The sequence below is a fragment of the Rhagoletis zephyria genome, unplaced genomic scaffold (genome assembly GCF_001687245.7).
Source record: "Rhagoletis zephyria isolate East Lansing unplaced genomic scaffold, Rhagoletis_zephyria_1.1 Rzeph_scaffold_00179, whole genome shotgun sequence".
Classification (NCBI taxonomy): domain Eukaryota; kingdom Metazoa; phylum Arthropoda; class Insecta; order Diptera; family Tephritidae; genus Rhagoletis; species Rhagoletis zephyria.
The window spans coordinates 817-26,815 of NW_016157263.1; the positions used below are offsets into that span (position 1 = coordinate 817).

At 39.4% G+C, this 25,999-nt stretch overlaps 1 protein-coding gene across 1 annotated transcript in view; it reads right to left on the minus strand.

Annotated features, from left to right (window-relative positions):
• Positions 1–10,514: 10,514 nt before the first annotated feature.
• RyR (Ryanodine receptor) overlaps positions 10,515–25,999 on the minus strand; it is a 407,955-nt gene continuing 392,470 nt past the window's right edge. The window contains exons 25-26 of the mRNA XM_017608916.1: positions 23,991–24,192; positions 10,515–13,628 (exon numbers count right to left, since the gene is read on the minus strand). Of these exons, the coding sequence (XP_017464405.1) occupies positions 10,964–13,628; positions 23,991–24,192 (2,867 nt within the window). The 3' untranslated portion in view covers positions 10,515–10,963. The remainder of the gene's footprint in view (positions 13,629–23,990; positions 24,193–25,999) is intronic.

Here is a 25,999-nt window from a genome sequence, read left to right on the forward strand (position 1 = left end):
TAGAGGGAATCTTGAATTTGCTGTAGAAGTAATTTCTCGATTTACACTTTTCATTACCATCCATTGCAAGTTTCACCCACTGTGGGCAAATGTGACGCTCCATAATTTCCAGCATCTTACTCATAACTAAAGACACTGTGCTTCTACCTATGCTAATGTTAGAGTCATTCCCGACTGATCGCTGATAACAACCTTCTGCTAAGAATCGCAATACTGCGGCTACCTGGAGCATTGGCGGAATGTTAGATGGAAGCAAGTGGGATTTAACGATACCCAGCACCATAATGAAAGCGTCTTTGTTCAGCAGATATTGTGAAATGAATCTGTAAGACAATTGAAGGCGTTACTAAAATTGTCGGGGATTGTTTCTTATTCATACTTACGCCGACTCTGGAAGCTCTAAAGGATTGCTGCGGTCTCTTAAAATACTTCGTTTTACCTTCTCAGAAACTTCTTCCTCCATCAGCAAAAAAGCTACTACGGCTGCGGTAATTATTTTTTATTTACTTATCATTTGGATTTGATTTTTTACGATAACACCGTAAAAATGTTCACAAAATTAACATCTGAAGAAATGAAGTTAACAAAACAGCTGATTCGAACATCGGTTTTGTTTATGTTCCAAAAAATAACAAAACCAATCCGGATTCATGACACCAAATGAAATCAATATTGGTTTGTAATTCCGATAAAAAGCGAATCCCACTTAGTTTCCACAACAGCCCTGAGTATTTTATTTAATTATCCTTATTCTCTTCAATATGGATATTCTTATTTTCTATAAACACAATACGATTAACGATGTAAAAATTCCCAACGGTGCTATTCTGTCGACGCTTTGCTACGGTGCGACGTCGGCGCTACTATGTCGGCGGTCTGCTGCTGTACGACGTCGGCGCTATGGTGTCGGTGCTCTGCTGTTGACCGACGTCGGCGCCACTATGCCGGCGCTCTGCTTCTGGCGACGTCGGCGGTATCCTGTCGGCGCGCTACTGCTAGGCGAACGGGTGTCGCCGACACGCGTATTCACGGTAGACTGTGGGTTAGCAGCGCTCTATCTTTGAAGAGCAGAGCCTTACGTAGGAAACTATTTACAAGTCAAGAGCTATTCTCTAGTAGCTGTGTGTTCACGACCACAGCTCCGTGTTGACTGTCGGTATGTTGTGGAGTCACATCTGTTAGAGCTACGATGACCATATTTATGAAAGCCGAATACTGGACAAAAAAAAAATAAATTTCTCGAGATATTTACCCCGTAAAATTTGTTAAATTTTAATATAATAAAGTGCAATTTTAAGTCGGTACGTGGCAGGTTTTTTGTTGACAGTGTTACGCATTTTTTCATACAAAGTATGTATGTTCGACCTTTTTTTGAAAGAAAAGCAAATGAGCACCACTTTCCACACTCAATTTTAATGAGTTGCAAAACTACAAACCAAATTTTTTTCTAAAGATTATATTTAAAAAAGTTTGAGATTTTGGTGGAACATTGCAGAATTAATTTGTTTAGTTTTTGCACAAAGTATTTGTTCTTATGTGGTGTTTGTTAGGAAAAGAGCATTACTTTAATGAAATCAATAATAAATATTATTTAAACTAAAGAAAAATAGCCAAAACTTACTAGGTGTCGAGTCCTAATTTCTATTTTGGCCACTGTATATATTCCTCGATTCGATTCACAGGCATTCAGATTAGAAAATAAAAAATGTGTATAAAGAAAATCACGATTATATATCAACGTCACTTAAAACTCGTTCATAGGCGTGCCATTTTGAGGAGCTGTTAAGGCGTCGGAGAACCGAATACGGGACAAATACAGGCCATTAAAAGAATTACAGAATATTTGGCGTCCCGTATAAAATAAATAAATTACCAGGACAATAGATCAAAAAAGAGGACTGTCCCGTATAATACAGGACGGATGGTCACCGTAGTTATAGCTTTTGCTCCTCGTGTTGCTGAGTCGTATAGCTACATGTTGCGTCGCTATGGTGATGGTGTCACCAAGGAGTGTTGATCAGTGTGACCGCGGGCTTGTGAGAAATTGTAGCAGAGAAAAGACTTAAAATGTATCACTTTTTTTTATTTTGAGTATCAAAGTATCAATATGGAATAAAACCAATAATTTTTATGAAAAACCATTTTCCAGAACAATTTAACATTTATTGATATNTATGTATGTGTATGTACATAAAAAATAAAAATAAGTATTTTTTCTCAGATTACAAGGTACTTAAAACTTAAAAACTATTTTTTATTAAAAATGAGACCACTTATTAGCATTTGGTTGTTTTTGGAGATCTAGTCGCTGTTTTTTCAATTTGATTTCTTTCTTGCAGCACTGTTAAAATTTGCGTACTGNTCTTCTTGGAGGTGCCACGGCGCGTTCTAATATTTCCAACACAAATTTAGTAACCTGGCCTTGATAAAATACCACTTCTCATTACTGTAGCAAATGCCTCAAGAGAGCTTTAGATTATAAGGCCAAACCCGGCTCTCCCTTTTCCATTTAATGAAATTTATTCTGTCACTTCAGGCACTTATAAAATAAATCTCCATAACAAATTTAAAATTTTTCCAGAGATTTTCTATCCTTCCAGAGATATATATTAAGAAGTTTTTAGTATGTATGGGAGGCGACATGCGTCCTTTTTTAATAACTCACATTTTTTCCATGAGCAATTGATACATTTTGTATTCACAACTCCATACCAAGTTCCAGTATTCTTCCACAAACACTTCCAGGGATATGTGGCAAGAAAAAGTAAATTTGTACTGGAAGTGCCACGCGCCTTTTTCTTATAACCCTAATCTTCTTCCATGAATTTAGAATTGATTTTACATACCCCAGTACCAAGTCCCAGTACTCTACCATGAACACCTCTAGAGATAAGCAGTATAAAACAGTAATTTGTACGGCAGGAACCATGTTTCTTTTTCGAATAACGCAAATTCTTCTCCATGAGTACGGAATTAATTTTGTATNATTGGTGTTTGGTAAAGGGCCCACCAGTAGCTCGAGCTTCGCATTTGTTGTGTGATAATTTTTTTTTAATTTCACTCTTCCATTCAGTCCACGTCTGAGAATAACAAAGTTAATAGAACTCACATTGAGGCTGAATTTAACACTTACCTTCTTCCATCCATTAGCATCCTTTTGGGGTGGGCCTGCGCTATTTAGGGAATTTGTTAACTTTTCCCAAAGAGCATTAATAAAGGGCTTATCGCGTTTCGTGTAGCTCGTGTAAAATTCTGACAGCGATAAGCTGCTTGGTTTATTTCCGATAAGCAAACCGATAAAATTAGTTTCTATGACACCAAAAACCGATATTAATTCCGATTCAAACATCAAACCGATAATATCGGAATGCATGACACCAACGCGAATTTTTCATCGGTTTCAATTCCGATTCCGACAAAGGTCAGTTTCCACAACAACCCTGACTATTTGCAAAGACCCCACAATATAAATTTTTTGTAGCGGACTCTGGGCACAGCGAGTATACCGTAGCACAGAAAACAGAAGCGTCGGGGCCTTCAGAATAAAGCGCTTTGTTACAATTGGCGCCCGAGCGGGGACCCTGCAAATAGTACACTACCAAGAGAACATTTCGCAACCGATAACTAAACCGGCCATGACGGAACCCGTGAGCATAGTATGGCTGGAAAGCATATCTAAAAAGCAGTTGGTGTAAATCACGCAGGAATTGGGCATCGAACACACAGGCACCACTCGAGACATTCGAAAACGCATAGCGGCATGGACCACCAAAGCAATCGTCGACCTGGAGCTTCACGCAAAATTTCTCGCGATGGAAGCAGCATACAACGAACACGAGGCCTCCTGGGGAGACGAAAGTGAACCAAAGATACCGTTACCCATGAACCAAGGCGAAAGGACCGCTAATGCGTCCGTTAGGCTGCCAATGCAGAGCCTGTTAGCACATCCACCACTGAGTACACAACCGCTACCGCAACACCCACCAACGACATCCATCGCACCAAGCGCTGACGTACTAACCAACGGCAACCAGGTACCTACCATTACTGTTGCGCCCGTCATTGACCAGGTGCGCAAGTGGTCGGTGATATACGATGGAGGACGCGACCCGTTGGCGTTTGAAGAACGATTAGAGGAGCTGGCCGACGTGATCGCGATTCAAAACCTGATGCGATACGCGGGTTACAGCAATGAACAATGGCTGGAAAGGATTTTTCGCAACAGCCACCCCGAAAACTTGCTGTACATCAAGCGATAAAATTATATTACTTCCAGGGAACTCCTCACGCTCGCAGAAGAATATGAAAACATTTACGAAAGCCATCGGCGGGTCCTAGAAGCATCACGACGAGAAATAACTAGGCACGTTGGTGACGATCTCATGACCACCCCAGCCAAGACAGGCATTTAAGCAGCGACCGCCATCATCGAAAAGCACAACATCATCGAGAAGCACCGTATAACGCCGCGATGAGAACCCTACCCCCCTCAATAGCTGCGACTCAAACTTTTCATATCGGCAACACATGCAGGAGGTGTGGTGTGGTCAAGAGGGACACTTCTCACGAAGGTGCCGTAACCCACGGAAGCTGTGCTGTTGGAAGTGTGGCCGGGAAGACATACGAACAATAGAGTGCTGCTTCGCCAGGGAATAGGCGCGATGAAGCCCCCGAGTAACCAATAATCTGGAGGCAAGAACGCGGCCGCCTTTACGCCCTAATCTCGTTGGGTGGAGCGCCCGCGGAAGCGGTCATCGACACAGGTCACTCGAGGAGTTTCCTGTCTGTCAGCTGGGCGGAGCACTTGGTTATCTCGGGGAGAGGCGCAAAAATAATAATGACCATAGGGATCCTTATGGCCGCCTTGGGCAAACGATCCACAACGTCGTTCTACCTGGAGCAATTGACGACATCATCTTGGACCTGGACACAGTAGGAGGAATGGGAGCTACGATGTTCTGCGGTGGCCACCGCATCGCCCACCAATGGGCATCAAAAGGAGGCGCCGTACAAGACGGAGGTCTACAAGGGAGAGGATCAACTGAATAGAACACGAAGACCCCAACCACGGAGAAAAATTGCAGAAATTCGAGACTATAAGTGGAGTAGCACCTAATCGTCATGACGGACGAACGCCCCATCAAGCAGCGATACTTTCTGCGCAACCCTGCAATGAAATCTATCATCGACACGGAAATCGACGAGCTATTCGGCAATTATGATGTATCGCAGTCCTCACAGTGCACCGATCGTATTAGCCCGGAATAAAAACGGCAAGTGGCGCCTATGCGAAGGTTACCGTCAACTCAACGCCCGATGAGTACCGGACCGGTACTGCTTGCCGAGAATATAGCACATATTGGACAAATTGCGTCGGGCGAAGTACAACAGTAGCCTAGACCTCAAAAACGGATATTGGATCGGGATAGCTTCCTGGTTTCGCCGGTTCGTACCACAAAGACTTCAGCAAGAAATTAAGCCTGCAGATGGTTGCGAGTAGTTTCGGCTTAGGGGCGGTACTCACGCAGGAGTTGGAAGGCGGTGAACGGGTAATTGCATACGCCAGTCGGAAGCTCAATAAGGCAGAAGTCAATTATTCGGCCACGGAAAAGGAGTGCTTAGCCATAGTCTGGGGAATACGCAAAATGAGGCCCTATCTGGAAGGATACCGATTCAACGTCATAACCGACTGCATGCCACTTAAGTGGTTAAATTCCATCGAAAGTCCCTCAGGTCGTAAAGCGCGATGGGCCCTTGAGCTGCAACAACACGCGTTCTTCATCGAGTACCGCGAAGGGAACTTAGTCGCGGACGCATTGTCACGACAACCACTAGAAACGCTACAGTGGCGGAACCCCGATGCAAGTGGTGGCACAGACGCGTTGACGAAGTACGTACCAACGCGGCAAAATACACCGAATATCTGATACAGGACCCCAGAACGACCCCTTCCGCCAAAGAGTACTGCGAGAAAACCATGACATACCAAGCTCTGGACACATGGGTATTTGCCGAACAGTTGCGCGTATTGCCAGTTGGTATTATTGGTCAGGAATGTTTCGCGGCATCAGCCGGTACGTTCGTCAATGTGAGTTCTGCCAGAAGTATAAGGAGGGACAACACAAACCAGCCGGCAAGATGTTCTCGCAGGTTGCACAGAAACCTTTCGCCAAGTTATGCGCCGATTCATTGGACCCCTACCACGGTCCACGCGTGGCAACGCCATGTTGCTGGCATTCTTCGACCGATTTAGCAAGTGGGTCGAGTTGGTCCTTATGATACAGACTTCGTCGCGCGTTTAGGGAGCGCATCCTCGTCCAATTCGGTGTACCCAGGTTTTCGGACAATGGAGTACAATTTGCCGGCACACTCCGGCAGCGCTACCTTCAGGAGGTGGGGGTACGCCAACAATTTGCGGCCCCATACACCGCCAAGACAACCCGACGGAACTCGCCAACCACACGGTAAGGCGGATTATCGCACAACTTACGAAAATACAACGTAAGCGATGGGACGACCGCCGTGAACACGAGCGTGACAGCCTCCACAGGATACAGCCCAGCGTTCCTGGTGCAAGGACGGGAACGACGACTACCGGGAGCACTCTTCGACGAAATAATTGACGCAACAGGCGAAATAGCTCCGACGGCCGCAGCAAAATCCACGAGGATGCAGGTAGCGTTCAGGATCGTCAGACAAAGCATGGAATGTGCCGCGCGTCATTACAACCTGTGTTGCCGGTAGTGGAACCCAAAAATCGGTGAGCTGGTCCACAGGGTTTCGCGGCAAAATTAGCCCCAAAATATGTCGGCCCCTACCAGGTACCCAGATACGTATCACCGGTAAAAGTGGAACTACGAAGAACCGACGATGGGAGGACAAGAACGGCGAACATTGCTCAACTGAAGGCATACAACACGGCCGAAACCGCTACAAAATAGTAAAACAAAAAAAGGGAGAGAAAAAATATATTAAATAAATTCCATTTTAACTACAAAAAATAAAATTAGCAAGACCGTCGCGTCAGTGGAGGCAATCATTCGATCATCAACCAGCGAACCATCCACACCTGGGCAAAGCGAAAGAAATATGTAAAAAGGAAAATCATTCATCAATGAATCTTAAAGAGACAAGCAAAATGGAGAATAGCGGGCCGCCGCCGCACCCACAGCCAGTATGCACGCCATCGCCATCCACGCGGAAACGACCTGCGCTGGCGGTCGCAAGGTACGCGGCCACATCCACACACCCAGCATGCTGACGGGCATCCACGCCGAAGATGGCGACAACATACAGGCTACAGCAGCATGCGCCGCCGCAGCCCAAACAACTGCTCGGCGGGCCATCGCCGCGCGCACGGCCGCCGTGCACGCCACAGCAGCTTTCACAAGGGTAGCACACGCCGCCCACGAAGTCGCCCGGCGCACACTCGCCGCTCGCCCGACCGTCAGCCCAACGGGAGACAATGGACACAACACCGCCTGGGAACCCACGTTCTCTGTGGGGAGGGTAGTGGCAGGCCACGACACTACACACGAGAGCGTAGTTGACACGGACCAAACTACGCCCGACAGTAGCTCGCCCAGTGGCAGCACAATAAGCGACAGCTCATCGAACACCAGCACGACAGCTCACCAGCCGATAGCCCAGCTAGCGACAAACTAACATGAAGCTACCGGCGACCAAGACACCGACATTGGATTGCCCGAACCACTAGAAGTCGAGTTATCCTCAGACGAGGAACCACCTCAGCAGGCGACAACGGGCCCGCGAGTAATCTTCCTGCTAGGACCAGGCGGAATAGCACTATACGAAGCCGACCTGCAGACGCTGGCAGGACCCTACTAGCTGACAGGCCCAATTATCGATGCCTGGGCGAGGGGCCTGGATGCCACGCTCAACGCACGAGGCGCCATGCTCAGCCCATTCGTGGTGTGGTAGTTAAGCCAACCCGACCGGGGAGAGAACTACTAGCGCATGCACCGGTAAAAACGCCACATCGACCTCTTCGGCCAACGGGTTATCCTTGCGTCACACAACGTCGCGAAACATTGGTTCCTGCCCGCCCTTGCCAATCAGTAGGTGACCCACAACCTATACATCTGTGTGGCCGACTCCTGAAAGTGGCGGGAGTTCCTCCGCTGAGAGTACTTTAGCAACCACCGGAGACAGCTACACTACTACCGCCACCACCTCGACCACCAACACCCCTGAGATATCACCGCCACGACCACTAGCACCCACCAAGGTAACCCCATAACCACCGTCACCCCCACGACCATCAGCACCATCCGAAGTTGTATCACCACCGTCCCCAAGACCATGCCAATTAACACCATCGAGAGGACAAATAATAATTCCCGCCGACGAAGCCAGCGGGACAGCACTACACCAGTTCCCAGAGATTGCTGAAAGGGTCCGGTGTTTTCCGGAGGCTATGCATAGGGAACTATCAAGCCACCATATACCAATAGGAGCACGTATATGGCCAAAACATCCCAAGCATTAAGCCCGCCGAAGAGGGAGGGAAGTGTGGGGGATAAATATTCGCGGAATTTAGCGCACACGAGCGCGTACCCCTACGCCAGCAATAACGACTACACCACCAACAACAACGACTGCAGCAACATCATCGACATGGCCAACCAACATCCTTGGTGACACCGTCACCATAGCGACAATAACGACTACACCACCAACAACAACGACTGCAGCAACATCATCGACATGGCCAACCAACATCCTTGGTGACACCGTCACCATAGCGACGCAGCATATAGCTATACGACTCAGCAACACGAAGAGCAACAGCTATAACAGAGGTGAGTCAGCAACATACCGCTCTAAGCTCTTCACTAAGCAATAGCTTTTCACTTGTAAATAGTTTCCTATGCAAGGCTTGGCTGTTCAAAGGTAGAGCGCTGCCACTCCACAGTCTACCGTGAACCCGCATGGCGGCGGCACCCGTTCGCCCAGCAGCAAGTGTCAGTAGCGGAGCTGTGGTCGTGAACGCACCGCTATTAGCGAATAGCTCTTGACTTGTAAATAGTTTCCTATACAAGGCTTGGCTGTTCAAAGGTAGAGGGCCGCCACTCCACAGTCTACCGTGAACCCGCGTGACGGCGACGCCCGCTCAAAACATAGCAGAGAGTCGACTAGTAGCACCAACGTAGCTCAGTAGCAGAGTGCCGGCATAGGACAGGACCTTTACATAAATACCTATATTGCTTTTAATTATGACGTTCTACNTAACATAGCAGAGAGTCGACTAGTAGCACCAACGTAGCACAGTAGCAGAGTGCCGGCATAGTAGCGCCGACGTCGCACCGCAGCAGAGCGTCGATAGAATAGCACCGGTAGAAATTTGTACACCGTTAATCGTATTGTATTTTTAGAAAATAAGAATTTACACATTTTTGAGAATAAGGATAATTAAATAAAGTACTATTTGCAAAGGCCCCAAATTTATTGTAGCGGACCCTGGGCACGGCGAGTATACCGCAGCATAGAAAACAGAAGCGTCGGAGCATTCTGGGTAAAACGCTTCTTTACACCCCTCATAGCAGAGTTAACATCCCACTCAAAAATGTTTACCCGATTTAAGAGAAAGTCAACAACAGATCTAATGCAGATGCATTAATAATGTTAGCTGATCAGGCACACAGGAAGTGGTTGTGCCACAGGGTTAATTCTATTCACTGCCGGAAAGTGTACACGGTTGCATTTCATAATAATGTTTTATCATTTATTTTGATTCTTTAAGATCAAACAGGACCTTTACATAAATACCTATATTGCTTTTAATTATGACGTTCTACAACATACTTTTCAATTTATTTGTCGTATGTAGTTACATTGACGATGCTTGTGAAAGCAGTTCGATTACGAATACTACCTGTTCATGGAATTGACTAGATTAATTAAGTAAAACAATATTTACTTAGTTCTTTCATTGTTAAATCGGGCAAGTTATTGTATAATAAAAGTTTAACGAATTTGTTTCAATCAAATTATTGTTTACGAATGTGCAACCGTGTGCCACAATCGAGTTTCGAACTTCTCCTTGGTAAAAATCTTTATGAGAATTCGCAACTTCATGTAAAAAAATCGGCTCATGTAAAGGCAGCTTTAATTTCTCATTGCTTTCAAATTTCGTCGGCACGAGCGCGTTTTAAATCATGATAATTCGTACAAATTATCTCCTCGAAGAACCGAACTAAAATTATTACTGTATTAAACTTAGAAAAGCTATTTATTTACACATAAATAATTATGAAATCGATTATATTAGTTCAGAAAATCCTTTCTTATTTTAATCCTTTCCTAAAACCGTTTTNCCTCATGTAAAGGCAGCTTTAATTTCTCATTGCTTTCAAATTTCGTCGGCACGAGCGCGTTTTAAATCATGATAATTCGTACAAATTATTTCCTCGAAGAACAGAACTAAAATTATTACTGTATTAAACTTAGAAAAGCTATTTATTTACACATAAATAATTATGAAATCGATTACATTAGTTCAGAAAATCCTTTCTTATTTTAATCCTTTCCTAAAACCGTTTTCTTCTAAATATATGTTTAATAAATTGTACTTGGTACACCAAAGCACTTTCCAATTCTTTGTTGAATACGACTTTCTTATATGCAATAATTACTATGCATATCATTGGTTTGGGATTAGCTCAACAAATTTTCGCTGGAAGGTTATGTTTTCGATTTAACTAACGCGTTCATTTGAGCTATCAACAATAAAAATTCTTGATTCAAAAATAATGGTTTTTTATAGATATTATTAGGAATTTTCAGGATACAAGCAACTTAAAAACATCGTTCACAAAGAAAAAATTAAATATTTACACAAAAGTAGTTGATATAATATGTATACAAGATTTGTGGGTATAATTTCTCTCCTTACTTTTAAAAACATTTAGAGTTCGTTTTGATTAAAATTTTTTTGTTAAAATTAACCCCCACCACCTCCGCCTGAAAGCTCGTCTTCATACTGCTTACGGAAGCAGTCACCTACGGGGAAGAAGTCCCAACTGCGCTGTTGGTACATATTCCACACATATGTCTCTTGTCCGGTATATTCTGTATCCGGTTTGTTGATGAGATGCATCAAGAAGAACATGTAGTTTGCCAGATTGTGTTCTTTTTGCACGTGTGTGTCAAAACCGTGAGGTACTATATCGAAGAAATCTTTGCCCATTCCGCATATAAAGCAATTGGACTCCATATTTTCTTTCACCGACTCAAGTTGATCACGAAGCTCTCCAAAAGCGTCAATAATCAAACCTTGAATAATGGCCAGGAGTATAATGATGACAAAGAAGAAAAATGTTATGTCGAAAATAATGCGATAAACTTCGTAGTCATCACCGTCCGGATCTCCAATTTCATCACCAATCCCACCTCCGGCCCGTACGCCTTTGTATAAATGAAATACAAAACAAGTCAGCATGTCGTGACACTTTTTGTCCACCTCCTCATCTTCTTCCTGAATGTAAAACTTCCGGAAAAAGTTAAAAGCAATTACAGTGTATATGTATACAATTATCGTTAAGAGCATCACAGTGAGCACTAGTTGTTTTCCGTTATGTGTGACGGATTGTAAAATGGTTCGAAGAGTTTTGAAACCTACAGCGACGTCCAGCAAATGAGCAGCGAAAAAGAAATTATTAAAGTTTCCCATCACAGAAAAAGAAAAATACCACAGTGAGTAAAGGAAGGCATTGTCGGTAAATGTAACACCCGCCTTCCATACTTGATAGCGCCAATCTATGTTCATTATGTACTTCACCAAGCCACCTTCTTCGCTATCTTGTGCCATGAATGCGTTTTTTTCCATACCGAGTAGATTAGATATTGAATCGAAGTCATAAGTTTCGCTATACTTCTGTCTCACCTTCTTTTTTACAAACTTGTCCCAATAGTTTACAGGAAACGATTTCGCCGATATCACTAATTTGTCCCAGTGTGACTTAAAGTCATCATCTTCTGGTTGGTCAGCAATAAAAAGCCCATCGAATTCTAATCGACGTGCAATTTCCTTTTCTCGCTTAAATATAGCTAAAGGCACCTTTAAATGGTAGTACGCAATCAGCATAGCGAGAGAAACCAAACTATGTAACATTGCAGCAATCCGTATAACATGAGCCATGTAGAAGAAATCTTCGTCAACATGCACTAGTTCCGGTAAATCTTCTTCTCCGCCTTCGTCATCTCCAGAACCATCTCCCGAACCACCACCAAACCCGGATGCAGCTAAGCCACCACCAGATCCTGAGCCAAGAATGAGTTCATCGTCACCTGAAGTTTCTTCATCATCACCGAAAGATGTCACTTTGTAAAATAGTAACATAAAATTGATGCTAAAAGCTAGTACCAATGCTACATATTTGAGATTATAAAAATTGCGTGCCAGAAAGCTAACAGCTCTGTGAGCATATTGAGCAAAGTCTATTTGATGAACAGCAGGCGTTTCTTGAGCAGTAGCTGAAGTCTTCTTTGCCTCAGCTTCAATAGAAGCCATAGCTGCTTCCTGGGCTTTCTGAGCTTCTTGTCGTTCTTGTGCCGCTTTTTTGGCTGCCTCTCCGCCTAGTAAGTCTACGATGGAAATTGGCTCTTGAATTTGATACTGATCGAATTCTACTGATTGGTCGGCAGCCACTCCTCCCTCTTCTGTACTTAATTCACCCGTTACTTCCAAACCATTTCCACTTGGGGATTCACGTACTGTTACTTTATATTGTCCGCTTTCATCCTTGTTCAACTCTGGCCCAGGTGGCTCTTCAATAGGTAGTGGGAGCAAGGCCTTACCAAATGGCTCTTCATCCACTGTTGGAGCTTCAATTTCTTCTGGAGCTGGGCCACGCATTAGATTCATAAGTATTCCGAAAATGTATCGAACCACACAGAAATTTCCATAGCCAGTATAGTAGAACATGTAAAATATTAATTTGAAAAATCCAATGATTAACTCCGGCACCGACTTGGTTTGCATTGCTCCTATTTGATGTTTTATGTTGGATGGACTCAGCATATATATTACAAATTTAAGGCCATCTTTAATAGCTTGTATGGTTCGCCGAATGGGATCACGTGCGGCCCGCTCTTCTTCCTCTTCACTCATGTATGAACTATAGGCGGTATCACGCTTTACATTACCACCACCATCATCTGTAGCCATTAAACCTGAAGCATGGGTCATTTCAAAGATGGCATCCTCACAAAAGTTTACAAAGGCCTCTAGTTTCTCTTTGTCACCACCTTCAGTGACTATGGAATAGAAAAATGCCCGTTTTGACTCTTTAATTTGAGGCTTCTCCCACTGTTCAATATTTGAGTCTTTAATTTCGAAATATACTCGCTCGATTCGTTTGGAACTGCCTAAAATCTCGATTCGTCCTAGGAAAGGTTCAAAATAATTAAGCACGGATCCAGCAGTCTCTAAGAAACGCGCTAAACGGGGCTCATTAGGCATATGTTCACTTAAGTTAGTCAATAAAACAGCCAGATTGAAACCGATCTCTTTTGATGGTTCGTGGAAGCGATCAACAAAATCACCATAGTCAATCTTGCCTTCGTGATTACGTTCACAGCATGCCAAAAGAAAGTCCATTTCATCCCTGTATTACGTTGCGAAATAAAATGCACATACACATGTATTCAAGTCAATAGCAAGATAAAATAAATACTCATACATATGGGCATATCCTGGGTTACGGACGCGACATTCGCACGCGTAACTAAGCTTAAAACAGGAAGGAAACTGAAAGATCGTATGTATATTGCAACTGTTACCAGGCAATGGGAAAGTGCTATATTCAACAAAAAATTTTGGAAGTATAAACAGTTAAGTACAAAGCTCCAAGCAAATAAAAAATGGTACGGACGCGACAAAAATGGAAGTTTTTTGGGATATGTCCATATGGATGTACATACATATGTATGTACATTAGGGCGGGTCAAATTTGTTGTCTACTTTGTTTCGGGGACTGGCGTATTCTACTGGCAATTATGAACAACAAATTCCATGGAAACATAGCTGCATTTCGAGCCTCCTTATTTTTAATTTTAGTTGTTAATCCTAAACCAATTTCTTTTTTTTTACCGACTTCAATTCTATTCTATTGATGACATAAATAACATATTATTACAAAGTAGGTATCAAACTGAAGTAGCGCAAGAAAGTGGTATTCCCAAAACATTTTTGAATAGGGTTGCCAACTGAAGAAGTTTGTCACCTGTTTGAAAAATTTTATTCAATTAAATTTAAAATGTATATCCATCTGCCCTTTAAACGCAAATTTTGTTCCGAAAAAGTGCGATTGCAGGGCACTTGAGCAACATAAGAAAACGCTACTAAACTGACAAGATATATGCAATATTACAAGTTTGGAATGAAACGAAAGGTACTTAAGAAATCTTTGATTATGCATTTTTCTATAGTGTTGTCACCAATCTAAGACACTAAATTTAAAATTAAAGTAAATATGGCATGGTAAAATGGGCATCGAACGAAAGGCGTTATATTTAAAAAGGATTAAAAGAGTTGAAATATAAATAATGAAAGATTTGTGAAACAAAAAATATTAAAAAAGCTGCTCATGCAAACGTAAGAAATAATAAAAACGTAAAAAAATAATAAAATATCAGATGAAAGTTGCTTATAAAGTCCTTGATGGAAACATAACTTTTTGTCGCCAATTTTTTTAATAGATATGGGTCAATCAATTAAAGTTTTAACATGAATAATTGGTTTGGTTTGGTGCGGCAAATGTTAAAATTATTTTTGATATATTTGAAAATTCGTTCAATTGCTCGTAGGCAAAATCGACAAGTCCCTGAAGTAATCACTTCAACATTCACCGATTGGTTTGGCACATATGCCATAATTTAGTGCCTGTTCAGTGCCAATTTATGCTGGTAAAAAAATTTGTGTTCTGTAAATTTTGTTAAAAACATGTAGTAGCCATCTCTTCAGCTGAAGTAAGCACTACACTATCAATATCTATGGAACCAAAAAGGGCATACACTTTACCTTACGGCATAATTTAGGGCCAATTATTTCGGTAAAAAACATGTAGTAACCATCTCTTCAGCTGAAGTAAGCACTAGTGCTCATTTAGTGCCAATTTATGCTGCAAACAATTTTTTTTGCTCAGTAAATTTTGGTAAAAACATGTAGTAGCCATCTCTTCAGCTGAAGTAAGCACTACACTAGCAGGGTTTACAGATTATTTAAATAAAAAGCGGAATTTCTTAAAAAAAATCGCCCAAAATCGCCATTTTTTTAATGAAATAAAATTAATGAAATCGAAAATTGCTTTAACAAAAATACCAAACGTTTTCTTAGTTTTATGTAACTATCATTTGAATGAATGTGACTAGTGAACTAATGAACGTTTCTGGTGCGGCTGTTAGTGTTTTTAAAAATATGTTGTCTTTTTTGATTATAATTTCACTATGACCTCTTACTTTAAAGAATATTTCATTTAATATTGTTATTTCAGTATTACGGGTCATCCGTTTTAATACACCGTTTTTTTTTGTAAATTACTGAAAATATAGTATTTTAGCGTACTATATTTTTTCCAACAGTATATAGTACGCCGAGCGGAAGAATATTACAATACTATATATTATAGTATGGTTGGCAACCCTAGGAATGACCCTTTAACAATGACATCTTGTTATAGAATGGTTTCAAAAACCCCAAAAGAATATAATACCTTCTGGGTAGATAATATTAAATAAGACAAATAACTTATTACAAATAATTTTTCGTACACTTTTAAAGCATATTTGTCTTAATACATTTTGCAATAGGATTGCGAAGTTAATAAATTCGTTATAACTCATAGTGATTGATTAAAAATAAAGTACAAAGCTATTATAATAAAAAATAGAAGTACCAAGTAAGAAAGTCTAAGTTCGGGCGGAAACGAACATTAAATACCCGGTGCAAGTATTAAATACATATATCGCTACATGGTAAGCCTGGGTGGTTTTACCCGTATTTTAAACATCTTCGATAGAACGTTCAGCTAGACATAATGAGATAAACTTATATAGTCATATGTGGGCGGTATCACGCAAATTTTCCAAAATCCCAAATAATGTTACCTCTTCTCAAGCGATTGTTGTTAGTATAAATTTTGAGTAAATTAGCGTCCCTGGAAATATAGAATTTTCAAGCATTTCTGAAATTTACCGTTATATGAAAAGAGGCCGTAATTTTAGTCGGATTTCAATAATTTTCAACGTTTTTCTTTTATGTGGCAAGCACAATAACCATACCGAGTTTGGTACAAATTAGTAGAATGGTTACCGAGATACATACATATATGTGATATAAGTGGGCGGTGCCACGCCCAGTTTCCAAAATTGTATCATTAACGTATTTCTTGGTAAAGAATTGTTGCAAGCATCAATTTTGCATAAGCTAGCTTTAGTATTTACTGATTTATCGAAGATTTCGTATTTCTCTAAATTACCGTTATATGTACGGTGACCATATTTATGAGTGCTGACGGGACGGGACAAAAAATAATTCTGCAAATTTTTCCCACAACAGCTTACAGATCTTAAGGCCTTCTTCAATGATTCTAGATGTATTAGCCCTGCAATAGTACTCTTTTACCCCGTAAAATTTGTTAAAAAATTCGTTAAATTTTAGTATAATAAAGTGCAATTTTAATTCGCTAAGGCTTACTATTAATTTTTTAATATTTTTTGTTGGCGGATTTTTTTTCTTACAAAGTAAGTATGTCCGAAAGAGAAGCAAATGAGCAGAACTTTCCATAAACTTTCTCATAAAATAAATATTAAATAAACAAAAAATAGCCAAAAATTACTAAATGTCGAGTCCTAATTTCTATTTAAGTCACTGTATGTATTCCTCGGTTGGAATCACAGGCATTCAGGTTAGAAAAAAAAACTGTTCATGGAGAAAATTACGATCATATACCAACATCACTTAAAACGCGTTCATAGGCATGTCATTTTAATGAGCAGTTAAGGCGTCGAAACACCGAATACGGGACAAATACAGGATATTAAAAGAAATACAGAACATTTGGCGTCCCGTATAAAATAAATAGTTTACCAGGACAATGGGTCAAAAAAGAGGACTGTCCCGTATAATACAGGACGGACGGTAGTTATTGTCCGATTTTAAAAATGTTCAGCCTCTTGGTATGCTGCAGCAACAACCTTCCCAAGTTTGGGAGAAATTGGTGGAGCGGTTACTAAGATATACACATGAAACCATAAGTGGGCGTGGCTACGCCCATTTTCCAAAAATTTCTTATATTATTATTTTTCGTCTAAAAATTATTGTAAATATCAATTTTGAGTGAATAATCTTTAGTAGTTACTAAAATATCGTAGTTTTCGTATTTCTGAAAACTACCGTTATATGGGAGGTAGGTGTGGTTATTGTCCGATTTTGCCCATTTTCAATACCATCCGTGCTACGCCGGAAATAAGTACACGTACCAAGTTTCGTTAAGATATCTAAATTTTTACTCGAGTTCTCATGTGCACAGACGGACGGACGGACAGACAGTCACCACTTAGCGATTTCTCTTTTCATTCTGATCATTTATGTATACATTTATCTATATGTATCTCGATTTATACCCAAATACATCAATATACTCGCGAAGCGATGGATTAAATATAGTAATACTTTTAGATTTTCTCTGACGCCAGAATTCTTTTTAAAAGGACTTTAAAACTTGAAAAATATGATTAATTCAAAAATTCTTTTAACCTTTAAATGCATATTGTTGCAAAACTGAATAATACCCCTAAAATGAATATATGTAGCAATAAGAATATTGTATCAATGTATGATGTTGTAAATAAATCACAAACTGCAAGATGTATTTTGCAATACGGCAGCACTTTTTTGATTTATTAATATTTGCTGATTGTCGTTTTGTTCTAAGCTAAATTTGTTTATTTTCTAGAGAAAGCGTAAAAAAATTTNGTATACATTTATCTATATGTATCTCGATTTATACCCAAATACATCAATATACTCGCGAAGCGATGGATTAAATATAGTAATACTTTTAGATTTTCTCTGACGCCAGAATTCTTTTTAAAAGGACTTTAGAACTTGAAAAATATGATTAATTCAAAAATTCTTTTAACCTTTAAATGCATATTGTTGCAAAACTGAATAATACCCCTAAAATAAATATATGTAGCAATAAGAATATTGTATCAATGTATGATGTTGTAAATAAATCACAAACTGCAAGATGTATTTTGCAATACGGCAGCACTTTTTTGATTTATTAATATTTGCTGATTGTCGTTTTGTTCTAAGCTAAATTTGTTTATTTTCTAGAGAAAGCGTAAAAAAAATTTACATTCATTACTTAGACATCTATAATTCAATATTAGATAAATGAAATTTGCTTTATGAATGTAGAATTGGCTAAAATTTTGTTTATGTGAATGTTGTAGATCTGCAACTCTAAAAGATTAGGGCTATTCGCGATTCGGTGCATAAGAGCTGACAAATTTATGCAATTGCAGAAATATGCCATGGATTGTGAGCGAACTTTATTAAACTGTCATGGTAAAGCTTTTGCAAAACAATTTTTGTGCATCAGCTTNTTTACATTCATTACTTAGACATCTATAATTCAATATTAGATAAATGAAATTTGTTTTATGAATGTAGAATTGGCTAAAATTTTGTTTATGTGAATGTTGTAGATCTGCAACTCTAAAAGAATATGTATGTTGTGTATTTGCAACATCGAGCATTTATGCGTTGAAGACCTAGTATTGAAAGATTTAATATTTTTTATTCTTTTCAATTTTTTCTNGTTGTATATTTGCAACATCGAGCATTTATGCGTTGAAGACCTAGTATTGAAAGATTTAATATTTTTTATTCTTTTCAATTTTTTCTTTAATATGGTACCCATATTGTTTTACTGCGTTGCACTGAATTCTTTAAAATAATTTTTTAATTATTTGAATTTGAAGTTTCAAAGTCCCTTTTAAAAATAATCCTGGCGTTAGAGAGAAAAATTAAAACGTAGTATTACTAAATTTGTATTAAGACAAATATGTTTTAAATGTGTACGTAAAATGGTTTACTATAAGGTATTTGTGTTATTTATTATTATCTACCCTGAAGGTATTGTATTATTTTTCGGGTTTTGAAACTATTCTATANAGTCCAATGTATTAAGACAAATATGTTTTAAATGTGTACGTAAAATGGTTTACTATAAGGTATTTGTGTTATTTATTATTATCTACCCTGAAGGTATTGTATTATTTTTCGGGTTTTGAAACTATTCTATAACAAGATGTTAAGCCAATTTCATGAATTTTATATACCAAAAAGTTAGGCGTTTTTGGGCGATTTTTTTTAAAGAAATTACGCTTTTTTATTTAAAGAATCTGGACACCCTGCTAGGGCTAGCCATGCGCTTTTTGGTTCCACAGCTATTGATAGCTTCAGCTGAAGAGATAGCTACTACATGTTTTTACCAAAATTTACAGAGAAAAAAAATATTTTTAGCGACATAAATTGGCACTAAATAAGCTCAAAATTATGCCGTAAGGTAGAAGTGTATGCGCTTTTTGGTTCCAGAGATATTGATAGGTGCTTACTTCAGCTGAAGAGATGGCTACTACATGTTTTACCGAAATTTACAGAGAAAAAAAATTTTGTTTGCGGTATAAATTGGCACTAAATAAGCACTAAATTGTTCGAGTTAGTTACGAGAGTTATATCTATAACCTCTTCCCTTATTGTATTGTAGAAAGTGTGGTGATTACCCTTTTTACAAAATGGTCAGTTTTGTGGATAATATGTAACTTAAAAGTGACTCACCTCCATCGTTGATGTTGGAGCTGTTCCAAGCCGTGTGGTGTGCATTAGCGTCACAGCCAGCCAATATACTTATCACTCGTTGCTCTGCCCAAATGGTGAGTTTTCTGTAGGATGTCGCCGAGGGATCGGGTACATCATATGGCATGTAAAATGGCACTAAATAAGCACTAAATTATGCCGTAAAGTAGGAGTGTATGCGCTTTTTGGTTCCACAGATATTGATAGCATAGTGCTTACTTCAGCTGAAGAGATCGCTACTAGATGTTTTTACCAAAATTTACAGAGCAAAAAAAAATTTAGCGGCATAATTTGGCACTAAATAAGCACTAAGTTATGCTGCAAGGTAGAAGTGTATGCGCTTTTTGATTCCAGAGATATTGATAGTGAAGTGCATACTTCAGCTGAAGAGATGGCTACTACAGGTTTTTACCAAAATTTACAGAGATAATTTTTTTTGCGGCATAAATTGGCACTAAATAAGCACTAAACTATGCCGTAAGGTAGAAGTGTATGCGCTTTTGGTTCCAGAGATATTTATAGTGAGTGCTCACTTCGGCTGAAGAGATGGCTACTACATGGTTTTACCAAAATTTACTGAGCAAAAAAATTCTTTTTGCGGCATAAATTGACACTAAATAAGCACTAAATTATGCCGTAAAGTAGAAGTGTGTGCTCTTCCAGAGATATTGATATTGTAGTGCTTACTTCAGCTGAAGGAATGGCTAATACATATTTTTACCAAAATTTGCAAAGCACAGAACTTTTTTAGCAGCATAAATTGGCACTAAACAAGCACTAAGTTATGGCATATGTGCCAAACCAATCGGTGAATGCTGTAGTGATTACTTCAGGGACCTAAAATCGACATAAATAAATTTTCTTCCAAAAAAAAATTTTTGGAAATATAAAAAAGAAATTGGCTAGTAATCAATAAATAAAATTAGAAATAAGAAGGCTCGAAATTTATTTTTGAGCTATGCTTCCATGGACTGTTTTCTTTAGAATCGCCAGTAGAATACTTCAGTCGCCGAAAAAAAGTCCGTTATATTTTTTAAGAGCAAACTAACCCGCCCTAATTTACATACATATGTATCATAATCAGGGCCGAAAAGTTTAAGCTTTCGCTTGGAATTACATACTTATTTTTCTTATTCCGGGTTTCCAAGCTTAATTTTAACGATCATGCTTATTTCAATGCCTAAAGCCAAGTACGGACCTTTTAGGAAAATGGTCAAGAAATAATTTGCTATTATTTCGTGTGTGTGAGTAGTAGTATCCAAGGTGTGTTGATATCTGCGGCATATTTCATAAAAGTGACGGGCGCGACAATTGCCGATTTTTTAAATAAAATTTCACAGCCAGAATTGCCGGCGAATTTTTTCTGTCTCATATAAGCTTGTAGGCAACTGTGAAATTAGGTATATAAAATGGTGCATGAAAATCATGATAAATGCAATATATAATGCATTTTTCAAATTGAGGGGTGGAACTTTTTTTTCGTTTTTTAAAGAGTGGAGTCGAGTTTCTCGTCTCAAAATTTAGTATTATACATGATACAAAAATAGAAGGTAGTTTCATTTATTGACATTCGTTGTTGTTGCCGAGCACTTGACTTTTAACAAGTTTATGACATTTAACTAAAATCATGCTACCAGATTCACTAGCAGCAAAATTTCCGTTTCTTCAATAAGTAAAAAAAATTTGTAGTCAGTGAAGTTGGATGAAAATATTTCCAAACTGCAAGAATTCGGTACCCCTGTGCAAAGGTTCGAAAATAAAGTTTTTGCTTTTCCGAGGATAGAATACGTAATACGATGTAATGCAGTTTGATGACAAATTGCTGACACAAAATATTTCTAAAACTAAACGATGTACCGTTATCCGTGGAAGAGGGTTAATCGCTCGAGTTAAAATGATGCGCTGCAACTTGTAACAGTACCAATTTTTGGGTTCTCGGAATAATAAGGCGATGCTAAAAAATATAATCACGAAACTATGTATTTGTGGCAAGAATTATTTACGTAAGATGAAAACTACTGCAGTTTCATTTTATAAAATCTTTTTATAGAAAAATGCATAAGTAATGGATATTTCGTTTCTACAAAAAATTTTGCCTTCTGATCGCCCTCTTTATAGTGTTTGCGCGTAGAGGGCAAAGAGAAGGTTGCATTTTTCGGCATAAGACAGTTCGGGTACGGTTCAGTAATTTGTGCAATGCTTTTGGGTTATCGTGTCCAAACGCGTGACCCGAATCAAAAAATTTTAACATATACGTCTAGCCAAAGGATTGAGCTTAAATTTAAAATAAAGATTTCATTTTGAAATATGCACATTTTTTGTAAATTTGGAGGTGGATTTTGCGCAAAAATACTGTGGATGACATAACCGGAGTTGGACTGCTGCGGTTATTATTTCTAGCGCGGCCGAAGGCCACAAACGCGGAAAGGAGTTTTGCGCAAAAATACTGCTGATGGTCTAACACGAGTTTAATTTTTCTTTGCAAAAATGGTAGTTTCACCCCATTTTGAAATGGCCCCGAGTGCTTGTAGAAGGGACAGGGAGGAGAAAGATGGCTTTTCTTAAATTGTATGCTATGCTCCTTTTAATGAGTGTAGTTTTAGGTGACACACCGCTTCTTCCTCCGCTCCCAACCAAAACATTTTTGTACAAATAACCGAATATTTCCCACGCACAACATTAAATCCTCTGATGTATTGTCTGATTGCTATAAATGTGGCAATGTAGCTGACAATTTTGCACAATTTATGAAACTTTAAAAACTTATTTTTTTTCAAACTTTTTTAAATGAAACTACCTTCTTTTTGTATCATGATATTAGTATAATAAAAAATACAAAAAATGTTTTTTTTTTTTTAATACATCCGTTGGATTTTGCATGTTTTTTTCGAATAAAACTAAATTTGACCAAGTTTTTATGGTCATGGGGTGATTGTGGCTTAATGGCAATAATGGCTCGAATATCTTATTTTTCAGTCGAGAAATGTAATTTTGAAATTTTAAAATTACTACGGTGTATTTTTCTCAAAAAAATATAACCTAAAACATATGATTTATTAAAATATAGTTCATTTATAAACAATATACATATAATATAATAAAATAAAATGTTTTATGAAACAAAACAGCCACCAAGCTGTCGAATTGTCGCTGGCAATACGGAAAATGCCTGTCGTTACAAAATTATTACTGTCACTTTATGAAATAGCCCCTGATATTTTACAACCTGCTGTCTCATTTTTTCTGTTAAAACAAGGGTTCCTTACCCCCTATTATGAAATCATACGATGCATAATTAACGCTTGTATTCGGTTAATTCCTATTATGAATCGATTTTTGTAGTATGAAATCCGATAATTAGCGTGGCTGATTTGTGATGGTTCACAATAAAAAGTTAACAAAAACCACTGCCTTTCACAATAATACGTCTGTCGGGCGATAATACGAAAATTGATTTTATGCGATACGCTTGTAAGCGTTTATCGTCTATCATATGGAAATCCATAATAGGGGGGTTATACTCTTCAAAAACAAACATTAGCAAACCATAGTAGAAAGCGTAGCAAATTTCTTAGAAATTTCGTACTGCTCAAGAAAATTTGGCCCAATAAATTTTTCTTGACCATTTCTGCACGTTTTTTTTTGTTCGTGGAACCAAAGGAATGCTTACAAATAATAATACAAAAACAGATTTGGTTTTTATTAACCCGTAACTTCAATAGCATTTCTGCTTGCATACAAAAATTTAAAACCAATGGTTTGTCTTTACGGCAAGACATAGGTGTTATTAAAGAGATTAAAAACAATTTACCTCAAATGGAGAATAACGAATATTACAAAAAAAAATAAAACGGCCAGAGGAGATCTCTATTATTTGAGAATATCAAGCAACACTTGATTGTCCCTTGTAATTTTTCAATACTTGAAACATACCGAGAAAAAAACAGAACATTATACTATACTTAAATTTTGTTGTTTCGCGAGCATATTTGCAAGCATATTTACCAATGTTTCAGTGCTTATCTAATCGTTTAAAATGGATATTTTCTTGCTTATTTTTTTCGGTCCTGATCATAATATTCAGATCATATTAACTTACGGTGTGTAATTCTTCGACTGCTCCATTTTATCTCGGAAGTCCTTTGGAGTTACCCAACCTTCATTTTTTAGGTCGATTTCCGCGAAGCTTGGAGACTCAATCAAATCCTTCAGTTTCAAAAACATATCGAAGTATTTTAAAATCAATTCAACATTGCCTGCTGACTCAACCAGTGTATCTACCATCTGTTTTCCAATAGTACCTTTACATGGTCAATAATAAAGAAAAGTAAATAATGTGTAAGTAACAAAGAAAATTAAATCAAAAATCTTATGTCCGAATATTTGATCTTAAACTACATCGACACCTGAGTGGAAGATCGACCTATTTCGGCAGCAAGTTCGAAAACACCCTATCTCAGAAAACTCTTCAAGAAAGCCCTATTTGAGGAAATTCAGAATTCAGCTTATAAACGCGCTATCTGAGCACATTAATTTCTTTTCGTTGGAAATAATAACTAAATTCAATTTTAACGAAGTCTCACCTGACCTATTAAAATATCTATAGGTCATTTCGTGACCTTAGTGTATTAAGTGTAAGTTTTTCTTAATTTAACGGAAGGGTTAAATTAAATATATGAAAAAACAACAGATGAAGATACTTACAAACCCAAAGAGACAGTCACTTGTATTACTGGTGGCAGTTACATGTGGTTAAGATTTAATTGACGCAAAACATTTGGAAACATTTGAAAAGTTGAAAAACACCAAACACATTGAGAAGTTCTTGCTGTAGCATTTAAATTTTCAGCGTTGTCTCACACTCCCTTTCAAAAGTTAGGTTATTTTGATTGTTGTTGTTGTAGCGGCTACTAAGCCCCGTTCGGGGCGGTTCATCCATCAACGTTGTCGTCTATTTCAGCTAGGGGGAGGCCCAGGAAGTGTGCTACTTCCAGAGGGGCTGTCCATAGGGACAGGGGCGTTAGCTGAGTGGGATTCGCAGGGCATGTGAAGAGTTGCCGGGAGTCATGTGGCGACTCTCCACATGCCGGGCATTGGTTGGGCAAATCCTCGTTGATTCTGCTCAGGTAGCTGTTGAGCCACCTGCAATAGCCAGAGCGAAGTTGGGCTATTATAGTGCGGGTCTCCCGAGGCAGACAAAGTTCTGTCCCGTCCACGTCCGGTGGTTGTGTGCCTAGAACGGCATTCGCAGGGCGGGAGTCTACATAACTTGAGACTGATTCCCTGTGAATGCCGTTGAGGGCCTGTCGGTAGGTTGACGGGTCCAGAGGTTGTTTAATATACCTCTTGACTTCGTCTGTCAGTTCGTAAAGATGCCTCCTGACGTGCCGTGGCGAGGGCTCTTCCGCGAGCAGTTGCCCGCTGGGATGGCCACGTCTGTGGCTCCCAGCGAGGAACTGCTTTCAGAGCATTATGTTATGCTCCTTTACTGGGAGCATCTGGGCCTCGTCGTGAAGGGGGTGTTGAGGCGTCATCAAGAGGCATCCTGTCGCAGTTCGTAATACCGTGTTTTGGCAGGTCTGCAGCTTCATCCACTGCGTCGTGCTAGTCCCGGCGACCATACGGGCGCTGCGTAGTTCAGAACCGTCCGGCCAATTGCCTTGTATGTTGCCAACAACGTTTCTTTATCTTTGCCCCAAGTGCTGCCAGCCAGCGACTTGAGGACATTGTTGCGGATCTGTACTTTGTTGACAATTGCGGTAGTATGCGCCGAGAAGGGGAGCAGACTGTCGAAGGTAACTCCGAGGATTTTCGGGTTATTCACCGTCGGTATTGTTACGTCATCGACGTGAATANGAGGACATTGTTGCGGATCTGTACTTTGTTGACAATTGCGGTAGTATGCGCCGAGAAGGGGAGCAGACTGTCGAAGGTAACTCCGAGGATTTTCGGGTTATTCACCGTCGGTGTTGTTACGTCATCGACGTGAATATCCAGTGGCAGTCTGACCTCCTTCGTCCAGGTGGTGAAAAGGGTTGCCGAGGATTTCGCAGGGGATAGGGCTAGGCTCCTTGCAGTGAAGAAGCGAGAAAGTTCGGAGAGGTAACC